Source organism: Archocentrus centrarchus, chromosome 18 (assembly GCF_007364275.1).
Source record: "Archocentrus centrarchus isolate MPI-CPG fArcCen1 chromosome 18, fArcCen1, whole genome shotgun sequence".
Lineage (NCBI taxonomy): Eukaryota > Metazoa > Chordata > Actinopteri > Cichliformes > Cichlidae > Archocentrus > Archocentrus centrarchus.
Genome location: NC_044363.1, coordinates 5,424,676 through 5,438,110, shown reverse-complemented (window position 1 = coordinate 5,438,110; position 13,435 = coordinate 5,424,676). Strand labels below are relative to the sequence as shown.

At 38.3% G+C, this 13,435-nt stretch overlaps 1 protein-coding gene across 1 annotated transcript in view; it reads left to right on the top strand.

Moving 5' to 3' along the window:
- ttc39b (tetratricopeptide repeat domain 39B) overlaps positions 1–7,461 on the top strand; it is a 30,933-nt gene extending 23,472 nt beyond the window's left edge. Inside the window, exons 17-19 of the mRNA XM_030753636.1 lie at positions 1,115–1,232; positions 1,343–1,459; positions 3,388–7,461. Coding sequence (XP_030609496.1) covers positions 1,115–1,232; positions 1,343–1,459; positions 3,388–3,484 — 332 coding nt within the window. The 3' untranslated portion in view covers positions 3,485–7,461. The remainder of the gene's footprint in view (positions 1–1,114; positions 1,233–1,342; positions 1,460–3,387) is intronic.
- The last annotated feature ends 5,974 nt before the right edge of the window (positions 7,462–13,435 follow it).

Sequence of the window (13,435 nt, the reverse complement as noted above, 5' to 3'; positions counted from 1 at the left end):
AATGCTCAGTTGGCAATAAGAGGCCCAAAGTGTGCCAGGAAAACATCCCCCACACCATTACACCACCAGCCTAAACCAGTGATAGGTCAGGATGGATCCATGTTTTCATGTTGTTCACACCAAATACTGATCATAACATCTGAATGTCACAGAAAATTTGAGATTCATCAGATCAGGAAACATTTATAAAATCTTCTGCTGCCCAATTTTGGTGAGCCTGTGTGATCTGTAGCCTCAATTTCCTGTTCTTAGCTGATAGAAGTGGCACCTGGTGTGGTCTTGTGCTGCTGTAGCCCATCGAGGTCCTGCTTGCTGTGCGCTCAGTCTACTGTATACATTGGTTGTGTGGTTATTTGAGTTCCTGCTGCCTTCAGCTTGAAGCAGTCTGTCCATTCTCCTCTGACTTCTGGCATCAACAAGGTATTTTCACCAAGAGAAAATGCTTACTGGACATTTTATCTTTTTCTCATTCTCCTCTGTAAAACGTACAGATGGTTTTGAGGGAAAATCCCACTAGATCAGTTCTCTGAAATCCTCAGACCAGCCCATGCTCAAAGTCGCTTAAATCTCTTTTCTTCTGCTCAATTTGATCTTCAGCAAATCATCTTGACAATTAGTTATTTGTGTTAATGAGCACTTGAACACTAGTATGTAATATTTAGCTGGTGATCTGAATCACCATCTACTTTTTTGACTGCTGTGAACCAATATGTTGACGGATGTTATGACTGCAAAAATAAAATACTGGAAAGCAGACGACATTTTAAAAAATGAAATAATTTGATTACCAAACGTCCATTTAGGGACTCCAGATTAAGTTGTTGAGACACATCATTATAGATCTGTTATATTTTGTGCTTCATCAAATATGAGGCAGTTATTACAAAAGAAACTTTGGGAGTTTTCCAGTCTGGAAGATATTAACTATCCATATAAGATATATGTTATTCATCCCAGAGTGTATTCCAGGAGCTAAATCCATTCAAATTTTAGCTCCATAAAGGGAGGGGGGGCACTTTAGTTTGTTATATAATGTGATTGAATGTTAGCATGTGGGTAATAAAAGGTTAGCAACTTTTATAAAAATGTGTCTAACGGTGCGTCTCTCATTCAGATCCGTCAGAGTTTCATACAGATGACAGCTGTCTGGTCCAGATGTTGAAAGGACTCTGTCTGAAGCACCTGGGCAGGTTACTGCAGGCTGAGCTCTGCTTCACACAGGTGCTCTCCAGGTAACGCAAACTCTGATAAGAAAGGCGTGCACAGAAACTGGTGCAGGTGCTTAATGCTGCTGTTTATCCTCTGAAAGTAGAGATAATACTTTAATGTGTTTTACTTTCAGTGAGGGCCGAATCAGATATGATCACTACTTGATTCCTTTCACCCTTTACGAGTTGGGTCTGCTGTACAAACAACAGGGAGACGTCCTCAAGGCCACCACATACATCGAAAACGCCAAGTAAGTTCTGCCTAAACTGTGACACTCAGCAACTGTTACACTCAGGATGAGTTTCCATAAACAGCTTCACTTCTGCCACCTGACAGTCGTGGCGCCATTTTACTTTTGTGACGAGACAAAAGTCAAATTAAGGATCAAAAATGGGTCAGAAAAGCGAGAATTGTTTCATTACTTCAGTTTCTTTTAAAATGTAAATATTTCATGAAAATTTAGAAACTACAACCCCAATTCCAAAGAAAGTTGTGATGCTGTGTAAAATTTAAATAAAAACAAAATACAATGACCTGAAAATCTCATAAACACATATTTTATTAGCAATAGAACGTAGAAAACACATCAAATGTTTAAACTGGGAAAATGGACCCAGTGGGAATTTACAGCAACAACTGTTTTGAGATGGGGAGTGAAAAAGGCTAGAAAAGTAAGCGGTACTAAAAATAAACAGCTGGAGGAACTTTTTGCAACTAATGAGGTTAATTGGTAACTGATCAGTGACATGACTGGGAATAAAAAGAGCATCTTTAAGAGGCAGAGGTTTCGCCGACCTGCATATAAATTCATTTACTTTGCTGTTATCTGCTGGGGGTGGGGGTGGGGAGGGGCAGCATCAGTCCCAGAGATGCCAGCAGGATCAACAAATTGATTCACAAGGCTGGAAACATCACTGGTCAGAAGCTGGAGGTGTTGGAGTCAGTGAGGGACAGGAGGACACTGAAATCACTGTCTGTGAACACAGCTTACTGTGCTGTCCACAAATGCAAGTTAAAGCTCTACTTTATTATATGTTGAGCAGCGGTAACTCAATCAGCGGTGATGCACTCGGTGTTAACCAGCTGTTCACGGCAGGTAAGGACAGGAAAGGGTTAAACATCTGATATGTGTTCTATGGTGAATAAAGTAGGACTTATTAGATCTGCACATCAGTGCATTCTGTTTATATTTATATTTCACAAAACATCACAAATTAATTACAAGAATTAGCTATTTAAAAAATCTATCTATCTATCTATCTATCTATATAATCAGTTTATACACTGTCATATTATAATCCTCTATATATTTCTGAGAGCAAAGTTACAAAACCTCTGTACAAAACTAAATACATGGTGTGATTCCTCTGCTCTACAACTACATCCACTGCTTGTAGGTGTGCTTGTTGTGAAATGTGTCTCAGGTTGTAGCAGACCCTCAGACCCAAGAAAACACGGAGAGCTTCGACGGGTGCAGTGGATTCACATTTACTTCAGTCAAACCCAAATATTGCTGGAGTGCACCAAATACACCGTGAAAACTAAAAGAAAACATAAATACATTTGCTTAGGTGCCTTTGATTGACTCAGAACATGAATATATTACATAAAGTACAAACTTTGTGAACTAATACAACTCTAAACATGTACCTCGCTCCGCTGTCCAAGGGCTGCAAGGCGATCAAGCTAAAGTTCCTGCTGTGCTGCTACGAGTCCTCCTTGAGCTGCTTTCTGACAAATGTGCGCTACCAGTTCCGATTCACAAAGATGAAGAGCATCTTCCTCTCATCTGCAGGATATTCCAACCCCGAACACAGGAAAAGCGCCAAAAACCTCCCTAACTCTTGTTTTTCGGTTTTTTAGTGAAGGCACAGCTCATTATCAACTAGGCTGCAGCACCCTCTATTGTACATAAATGGTAACAACATAGATTCAACTTTTCACCACAGAACGGACATTTACACAGGTATTTTTTTCGTGGAATCGAAAATTACAAGCATAACTTAAAACACCCTCAGGGGTGAGGAAAGGAAAGCTGCTGTTTGGTATGGAGTGTCTAAGGTGAGGCGCTTGTTTATGGTGCTTTAGAAACATGTACCAACCAAACAACATGTTACGTCACAGGCGGGATTGTGAAACTCATGTTTATTTAAGATTCTGATTGTGTGCCTTCATCAGGACGAACTACAAGGACTACTCCATGGAGTCCAGACTGCACTTCAGGATCCACGCAGCCCTCAACAGCCTCAAAGGATCACCTGCCGGGACCCCATAAATACACAAAAACAACTCAGGCTGCAGCTGTTCGCTCAGCTGGAGTGAAGGAAGAAGTGGGAGGTGTGTCTGGGTTTTGAGATTACACATCCACCTGGGATTTTTTTTTTTTTCTTGCTCTTTCTTACCTTTTACATTTCTTATTTATTTTTATTTTTCTGCAGTTTGGAAAGATGAGATTATATTTGCTTCTTCTACCAGTTAAAATGGAGATTTTATTGATAGATGCAGAGCAATGGTTCAGTCCGTGCAGGCTTATCTGTAACTGAAAAGTTAATGAAGACTCTTTTTGAGTCCACAATGTTCTTTCACTAAGAGAAACTTTTTGCATAGGAGGAAAAAATATTAAGTCCTCAAATTCCATTAGGTAGTACCTGATTGGACTGCTGCACTTTTTCATCTAAAAGCACAAGTTAAAAACTAGAGATTATTTGTCAGACCACAAGAGGGGGCTACAGAGTGAAAAAACAGCTAGGAAATCCAATCAGCAGGTTCAAAAATTTCTCTTTTGTAGCTCTGTGTTAGTTTCCTTCTTTGTCAGAATGGGCCAAAAACTCTCATCTATCTTTTATAATTCTCATCATGGATGGGTCACAGTAAATCTTTATAGGGAGGAATCATAAATACTGGCTGACTTCAGTTTGGAGCATGTGGAAACTGCTAAAGCTGAACAGCAGGGACACACAGTATATACTCTCTATATATATGCTTTATATTTTCTTTGCCTTTTTCATTTCCTACATGGCACACATGCACGTGGTACACAAATGTGTCCGTGCACAAGCAATCACAGCCTTCTCACCGACTGTGGCTTATACAAAAACACAGATAAGGCGTAATACACTCATTCCAAGCTCATACATACTGGGCAATATGCAGATTTAAAAGACAAACACACAAATGGCTGTAGACGCACACATTTAACAGCAATACAAAAGGATCTGTGCTGTTAGTAAGTTGTGAGTTATTCTGTCGGTCCGTGAGCGTCCACGTTGTGTTTCTCAAACGCAGAGCGGCTTTGGAGGCAGCGATTATCTCTTAAGCAGACTGAAATAAAAAGCTCAAAAACAAAACAATCTAACAAAGTCCGACCAGCTGGACTCACCTGGAAATAGAGTAGTGGATAACACATTTGCTTGGCAAGTATAAGGTGTTGGTTCAATTCCAGCTGGACATAAATTTTTTTTTTTTTTTTTTTTTTAGTGTTAGGAACTGTATACTGCAGTATAAAACTGCCAAATCAAACATACAGAGCTACCCATTATGATAAGGGAGCAGCTGAAAGTAGCTAATTTCATTAAAGAAAATAAGGTATGACCCAAACTTGACGACTTGCTACACCCCTGATAAGTAAGCACTGTTCTGGCCACCAACCTCAAACGTTAGCTTTTTTTTTGCTAGGCAGAACAGAGAAATTACTTAAACTTTATGAGCAGTAAAACATAAAAGAAGAAGCCAATGAGAAACAAGCCAACGAACATTTGCAATTCTATTACTACTAATAATAATAACTGGAGTAATAATAATAATAAGTAGCCCAAATCAATTCAAGCTTTGATTTCAAAAGTTTTTTTTAAAATCAAAACAAAAGGCTAACTGCAATATGTGCATTATATACATGTATTTTCCAGAATTTGCGTTTTTTTTTTTACGTGTATGCGATACATTTTGGAAGCCATAATTATTTTTCTAGTTGCCTTAGACTGAGATTAGACTTGGTTGTCATCATGCTAGCACTGCACAAGTGGCAATCTGTGCTCCACTCCTTTTTTGAGCATAAAGCTTGAGTTAATGATTACTCAGTCAGAAGGAATGTGGATCATTATCAGCTCAAAGAGATGATTTATTCACACCGAAGCAGCTCTGCCTTTGGGAAATATTTACAAAATTAAACCTCTCCACACTCCATATTTACTCAACCCTCCGCTGGGAAAAAAAAAAAAGACTAAAGGGTTTACGTTCATCCTGGTGGACGTTCTCAATGATTACAGCTTTGGTTATGATCGCACATGTTATGGAAGATGACTGTTTGTTTCCTTGGTTATATTGTATTGCTTTCTGTTAAATACCTGTTGAGTATGTAGCTCTACAACATACTTAAAGAGCAGCTCTAGTGTCTTATCGTGTACCCATGAATCACAAGAAGCACAATCTATATTGTCCAAACAAGATGTTGTTATTATTATTATTATTATTATTTTGATATGCTGTATGTTAACACAACAGAGATTTAATAAAATCTCAGAGGACAGTGAAGGAAAGCTTACCCCTAAAATGTTCTAAACCTCACTTAAAATGTCTGAAAAACCAGTACACTAATGTTTTTTCTTTGTTCTTGAACGTCGGCTTAACCACATCTTTGCTTCTGTTTCAAACGTCAGTGCAAAGAACTTTGAGTTGTACTTGAATAACTGACAGTTAGCCTTCTCCATTCCACGAATGTAACAACCTGAAGACCAAATTCTCCACGTGCATCTTTCTGGATGTGTGTTTCTATTTTATTTAATGTGTGTTTTCTGTGCCTGTAAGTGTTTGGATGTGATTTGCTTCAGGCCTGTGTGATCTGAAACTTTATTGCTCAACAACATAAATTAGCCAATGTGCACTGGTAATGCTTGTATCAATAATAATAATAATAATAATAAGTGGACATAAAAGACCACAGGCTTATGTCTAAGAGTGGTAGCAATGAAAATGGTCCAGTCCCAGTATTGTCCTGTAGTATCCTACACTATTACAGTAATTCCTAGCAAAATTATAGCTAAAATTTCAGATTTAGGAAAAAAATATTTAGGAAAGGTGAATCTGCCTCTGTAAGGATTGTTAAAAGGATTAGGTAGGTTTTAAAAGATACTTCATGGTTCTCTGTGCAATAAAATGTAGCTTTAATGGTACAATATGCTGTTTTAGCTCCTGCTGCCACCCAAACATTTAATAGTTAATTTATGAAAGAAAAGGAAAAAAAAAATGTTACATGTTGAGCCACTCCTTGTTTCTTTGTATTTTGCTTCCAAGGAGCTGGATTTTCTCAGCATTCAAAGCGGTCTTGACTAATAGATCTTCAGACCTTCTTTCACAGTTTTCTTTGCACATTGGCTGTTTTTTCACTTATGTTCAGTCCAGTCCTTATGCCTGACTATCTACAGAGGAAGGTTTTTTCTTTGTCATTGTTAAATGGTTTAACATACTTTGAATCCTTCAAGCAGTTACAAAAGGTGTCCAACTTATGTATACACAACACTGTTACGTATACACACAACACAGACAACTAGGCAAAGAACTAATCTGAAATAGTATTTTAAGACACTTTGATGCCAGCTGCCTGTCACAAAAACACATCATCTGTTCCAATTTTTTTTAGCTGAATTGATGAAAAATGCCCGCTATAACAGTTTGACAGATGTAAAATAGAATTTTTGCACCAACAAGATGTTTCCCAAAGAGCTATTAACCAAAAGCTTAGCATACCTCAGCATGGTGTGCAGTGTGTCCTTAGACAATTTTGAGGAAACTAGATAAATGCAGGACTAAAGAAGTGACGGGCCTAAAGTCGACATAAATTAATGAGCCACAAAATGAATAAATAATGAAATAATCAGTGGCTAACGTGAGGCAATGGAGGCATTTTTGAGTTGATTAGAATCTAAGCTTATTGGCATCAATCACCAAAAAAAATAAATAATCACGGCTTTGTGCTTTTTGGTTTTTTAAAAATGTGCACCTTTTGTGGGCACAGACTTTCTTCATAGAAGGCTTTGGTCCACGTGTTTTTCATTCAGTAGCTTATGTCAGTGCCTCTGTGTTTATAGGAGCTGCATCACAGTTTATTCTTTATAAGTTTAATCTGTTTGTTGGTTGTGTTGTTTTTTTTTCTCTCAGTTATGATACGTTACTGTGTGCGCTTTATGCCAGGAGATATCACAGGCGTTAGATGTGGTGATCCACGCGGTGCAATAAAACGAAAACAGAAGAATATTGTTCATTTTGAATTATGGTGTGTTTTTAATTTATTATTGGTGTGTTTACGTGCTTCTGTGTGTCAGTGAGTCACTGCTTGTGTCTGCGGTTTTAGATTTACGAAGAGCACAAAGTCCACTGTAGTTAAACATACATACACCCAATTACACACACACACATATGTGTATATGTACACAAATAAACACACAACTACTAATTATAGAGGTTACTCATATAGCCTCTATGTTAGTAGTTGTGATTCTAATAGATTGTCATTACTTAGCTTCAGTTGCTTGAAATTTTTCTCTGTACCTTGAAGGTTGAAAAATAACTGAATACATGGTTTGTTTTGGTTTATGGCTTCATTTTTAAATCCTTGTTACACCTTTTAGCCTTCAAAGCAAAGTTATTTCAAATGTTAAGTTAAAATGTTGTCGGAAATGGTTTATTTATAGACGTTTTGTAGTCATGTGTCCGCTATTCTGAATGTTGGGTCGAGTGAGTAAGGCCTCAGTCACACGGGCCTGGAGATTGGTCCGCGGCCATCTGGCGACCACTGTTCACGAGGGGAAGAATGACAACTCTCGAGCAACGTGCACGTGACATCACATGCGAAACCTCAATAAGACAAAGATCATTGTGACTTTAAAAGTTATCAAACGGATTTGTGTTTAGTGCTCATTTATCATCTGAGTGAACTGCTGGGCTGTTGGATTCATCTCGTGGGTAAATGTTTATTGTATGTGTTTAAAGAATATGTGTATTGTCCAAGTTACTATGTGTGAAATGTGTTCAGTACATTTTGAAAGCCATAATTCTTTTGCTAGTTGCCTTACACTCCAAGATGATAAAGCTTCTTTGCTTCTTCTTTCCCGTCAATGCCAATAATGCAATAAATGCATTATGTTGGCCTATTTCTAGTTAAGACTGGAAAGTACATGTCAACCAAATCATTCGCACCATTTTTGGCAACAATAATAAATTTTGTAATTTTTATTGTATGTTTTTATTCTAATACTGTCATTTAGACCTTCTGAAAAACATCTATGAAATGTCTCTTATTATAAAAACAATTTGTGTTGGTTTTAAGAAATGTACACGATTAATGCTTCTGGTCTAGAGATCTTTGTGTACCCGGGTTGAGTTGTCTGCGAAATATAGACTCACTGCGAATAATGGTAAAATTTACATCTAAGCAGCAGTTGTTCAACATTACATCCAATCTGGACAACATGGCATTGTAACAAGATGACTTTTGTATAGTCGCATAGTTACAAAGTTACTCATCTTGTTACAATGCTAACTGTGTGAATATTTACTCTAGTGTTATACTTCTTGGGTTTAATATTGAAACAAAATTCAGTTCAATATTGGCCAAAATGGATATGCCCCAGATTTCTGGAAAAATCTGGTTACCTTATTCAGGTGCAACCTCTGGCTCCTCTAACATATACACTCATAACCATATTACTGTTTATGTGATCAACTGATCTCTTGGACTAAATAGTTCTGGAAATGCAGCTGGTGGTTAGCAACATGAATAAAAGCCTGTTAAAGCTCTGTGTTTTCATTTATTTCTAGAACAAGGTTTACATACTGATTGTACCATATTTTTTTTCTGGCTGCTCCCTTTAGGGGTCACCACAGTGGATCCTCTTCTGTCGCACCAACCCTCTGAATGTCCTCCTTCACTACATCCATGAATCTTCTCTGCTGTCTTCCTCTTTTCCTCCTGCCTGGCAGCTCCATCTTTAAAATCCTTTGTCCAGTATATCCACTATCCGTCCTCTGCACGCGTCCAAACCATGTCAGCCTTGCTTCTCTAACTGCGTGCAAATGTTAGAAAGCTGCATGAATGTGTGTACTGGGTAAGAAAGTATTTTGAGTGCCAGTGCTCACCACTGTCTCGCAGTCCTCATATATGTCCTGCACCACCCTCACATACTTCTCTGCCAGTCCTGACTTCCTCATGCAGGACCACGGTTTATCTCTGCATCCTATCACACACTTTCTCTAGATCCCTCTGACCTTCTCTATACTTCTCCATCAACATTATCTACGCAAACATCACATCTGTAGTGCTCTTTATGGCCATGAACCATACTGCTGCTCATTGTTTGTCTCTTCTAAACCTCGCTTCAACAACTCTGTCTCAAATCTTCATAGTACGACTCATCAACTTGATCCCTCTGCAGTCGCTACACCTCAGCACGTCACATTTGTTCTTGAAATTTGGTGCCAGTGCACTACTTCTCCATTCCTCAGGCATCCTCTCACTCTCCAAGATTATGTTAAACAATCTGGTCAAAAAGCCCACTGCGCTCTCTCCTAGACATTGCCATACCTCCGCAGGTATGGCCATTTTTCCAGTCTTTACCTCATCATAGCTGCCCTCACTTCCTACTTACCGGTCTTCTGCACTTCCTGATTCACTAACTGCCCTCCTTTCTCTCTCATTTTCTTCATTCAACAGGTCCTCAAAGTACTCCTTCCACCTTCTCAGCACTCTCTCTTCACTCATTAATACATTTCCGTCTCACCCTAACCCGCTGAACATCCATTCCATTTCACATTAATTTAAGCTTGCTGTTTGTTCAACTGCTTTGTCTTTGACTTGCTTTTTTCTCTTCATCGTGGCACTCGTGATTTTCCACTGTCTAAAAACAGCTTTGGATGGGTGCCAAGAATTTTTGTATATATGAAAACCCGCTATTGTTGGAAAGTGATACACTGTTACAGTGATCATAGAAAAGCCGTTTTAAATGGAAAGACAGACCACGCCTTTCTTACTGTAACAAAATCCACTCTTTAGTTTATAGAGTTTAGATGTCAGAGTAGACTAAATTATAGGTTTCATTTGTTTCTAAAGTAGCTGGGCTGCGTGCTTGCTGTCACGCTGATTGGCATGTTTTGTTAGTCACTGAGTAAACCGTCTTACTAAGAAAATGGGGGGGGGCATAACTTAATTTAACATGACAGTAAACACATGAACACACATAAGACAGCTTGAGAACCTGCCATTCAAACCACATCAAATCTTCTAAAGTGGACTTGATGTGATTTTTATTTCCAAGCTAAGATCTGCTTAAACCCTGTAAAAATGTTTTTATTATATTTTAGAGATCACTCAGCCTCTGCCTGCATCTTTAGACCTAAACCAACCAAACCTGCCTTGCAGGATTATTTTGGTTAACTTAACTAGGTGTGAAAATGAAATCTCCAGGGTCTCAAATGCAATAACTTACTGGGGTTCTTCATTTTTTTTTTATGGTTCTACATACATTATTGTTAATAAAAGCTATTTTGGGCTGCTCCCTTATTCACAAGAGGTCACCACATTTGGTTTGGCAGATAGATGTTTACAATAGATGCCCTTCCTGATGCAAATCCCTTTGTATATTACATTTCTGCTCAGATGTGATTTTGCTAGCAATAACATTCCCAAACAAGACACGGCTTGCCAGCTAGCTGTAGATATGATGGACAGTATTTGCTATGTGAGATGCCTGCATGTTGCTGGCTAACATTAGCCAGAAGAAAAAAAAAAGCTCAGGGTGAGATTTGATTCTAAAAACCGAACTATCCCTCTGAGAATCGAGTGTCCTGTGATGCTGACCTGTAGTATAAAACATGGACGAAGTTTCCTTGTCAGAAAAATGAAGCCAATGTGGATGTACCCTAAACCGGCAAGCCACCAGAAGGTGATAGCTGTGGTTGCAAAAACCACCCAAAAAAAGGATTATCTGTGATGTCAAAACACACGCTCAATGGGTAACAACTAGTCAATCACAAGTCATTAGCCAATGAACGAGTTTTTTTTTTTGTAACCAAGATGGTAATGGCAGAAATGTTTATCTCAAAGCTTCACGGTAACTATATCCATCCATATATCCATCTTTTAGACCATCTTAGTGTTTACCATAATGTTCCTGTAATGGTCAAATTCCTTTGATAATACTGGTTTTCTCAGGATTCATGTTAGCCAGTAATTTCTGCTAATGGGGACAAACAGACATACACAGGCAGACAATGAAGCAGCTAGTTAGTTAGCATCCTTGGTCTCTAATCATGTCTCTTTTTAAACCCTATGTGAAGCCACTTCAGTGCCCTTATGTGGAGTTTGAGTTGGAGGCTGTTTGAATCTGGTCATCTGGTGACATTGGTGATTAGTGAGCTCCATTTCTAAGCTAACATTAATGAATGATGTTCACACTTGATGAAGAGAGCAACCTGCAGTTCTTTTACAGAGAAATCAGTCAGCAGGCTGTTAGAGGCAAATGAGCTCTTTTTAAAGTTATGTTACAATCAGAAACTGACGATAAAAAAACATTTAATATGAGGGGAAGTTGAACATTTTGGAAAAAGCTTGGAGATTCCTGGAAGTCCTTGCTCATGATAGTTTTTATCAAATAAATACATTTGTGTCAGTGGGGATGTGTGACTCTGGTGTGTTATCAATAAATTTTGAACACAAGAGAGCCCGAAGACAACAACTGTAAAGCCACTAAACTGAAAAAAATGTGTAATATCTCCAGAGTTTACCTTTGAGTAGCCAGTGGGAACTGATGCCTCAGTCTGTGTCAGTGTTACACAGTGATTTTGAAATGCTCTTTTATTGATTCAGCATTTAATATTAACTTGTTTGTACTTCCATCTGTCTGTTTGCCCTCCTCTTCTTACTCTTATTTCCCATCAGGTCCAACCCCTTTTCCACTTTTTTCAACAAAAACATAACATGGCAGAGCAGGAAAAGGATATATACCACTTAAGACCGTTGGCCTCTAGCATTATTAGTCACAACTTTTAGATGCAGGTGTCCTGTAAAACTATAACAATAGGTTTATATAGGCAAGACTAATATGCTGAAACTGACTTTGTCTTTTTCAAACTGCTGCATTTCAAATTTTTAATAGGAAACAAATATGAAGTCTGCAGACTGCTTTGCTCCCACCATACTTTGCTGATAATCAGTGAAAACATCTTTAGCTACAAACAGTTCCATGGTGTGAGTTTGAAGGTAACACGTATAAAACTACTGCTGCCAACCATCGATTCAACAGGTGGTAGATCCAGAATAGTGAGCATTTTATTAATTTTTGGAAAGAAAAAAAAGATCCAAACAAAGCCAGACTCAAGTAAATCAAGCAAAGCCAGAAGCGTGTACCAACAAAGCAAGTTCAACATAGCCGGGGTTTATTTTGGTTTAGTGGCTTGACAAAGACACACAGTCAAAAGTTTGGACACACTCGCCCATTTTGACTAGTACTGTAGATGTCATTGACAACTAATTTGGAAGCAGTAACTGCAGATTCTCTAATATACACTTGGGGATAGCTTTGTTTTATTTGGATGTTACTTCACCCCCATACAGTTTATGGATACAGCTTGTTAACCAAGCCAACCACTGTTTAATAATTAGCACTTGTCTAAGTATGGTCACTTGTGGCTCCAAAAAACTAACAACTGATGGTCAAAAGATTGCAAAATTCATGAGTCCAAAGCCAATCAATGATGTTAGGTTAGACTGTCCAGCCTATTTCCCAACATTTTGTCCATTAAAATGAATGCAGGGAATGTTGGTGTGCACTATAGCCAACTGTGTCTTAAATAGGCTTGGGCACCTCACAAAATGGCGTATAAAGTGGAAGCCATAAATGATAACCCCCTCCTTTAATACCTGCGAGCATCCCAACAGGTTGCTCTACAGATGTGCTAACCTTTGTTTCCTCAGTGTTAAATTGTCATCAGTGAGGAAAGATTAAAAAGGAGGTTGTTTTGGGATTTTTCTAGAATTGATGAAAACATAATCAAATGCCTCCAATTCAAAAAGTATAAACTTATTAGCTTTGATGAAGACCTTGTTGGAAATAAGAAATGCAAATGCATAGAGAGACAACTTAAATTTTATTTCAGTGGTCACCGGGACATTAAAAAAAAACATGTATAGAATCGTTAGTTCAATGAATAAAAACTGTTTCAGATGTTTGGTGGCTTT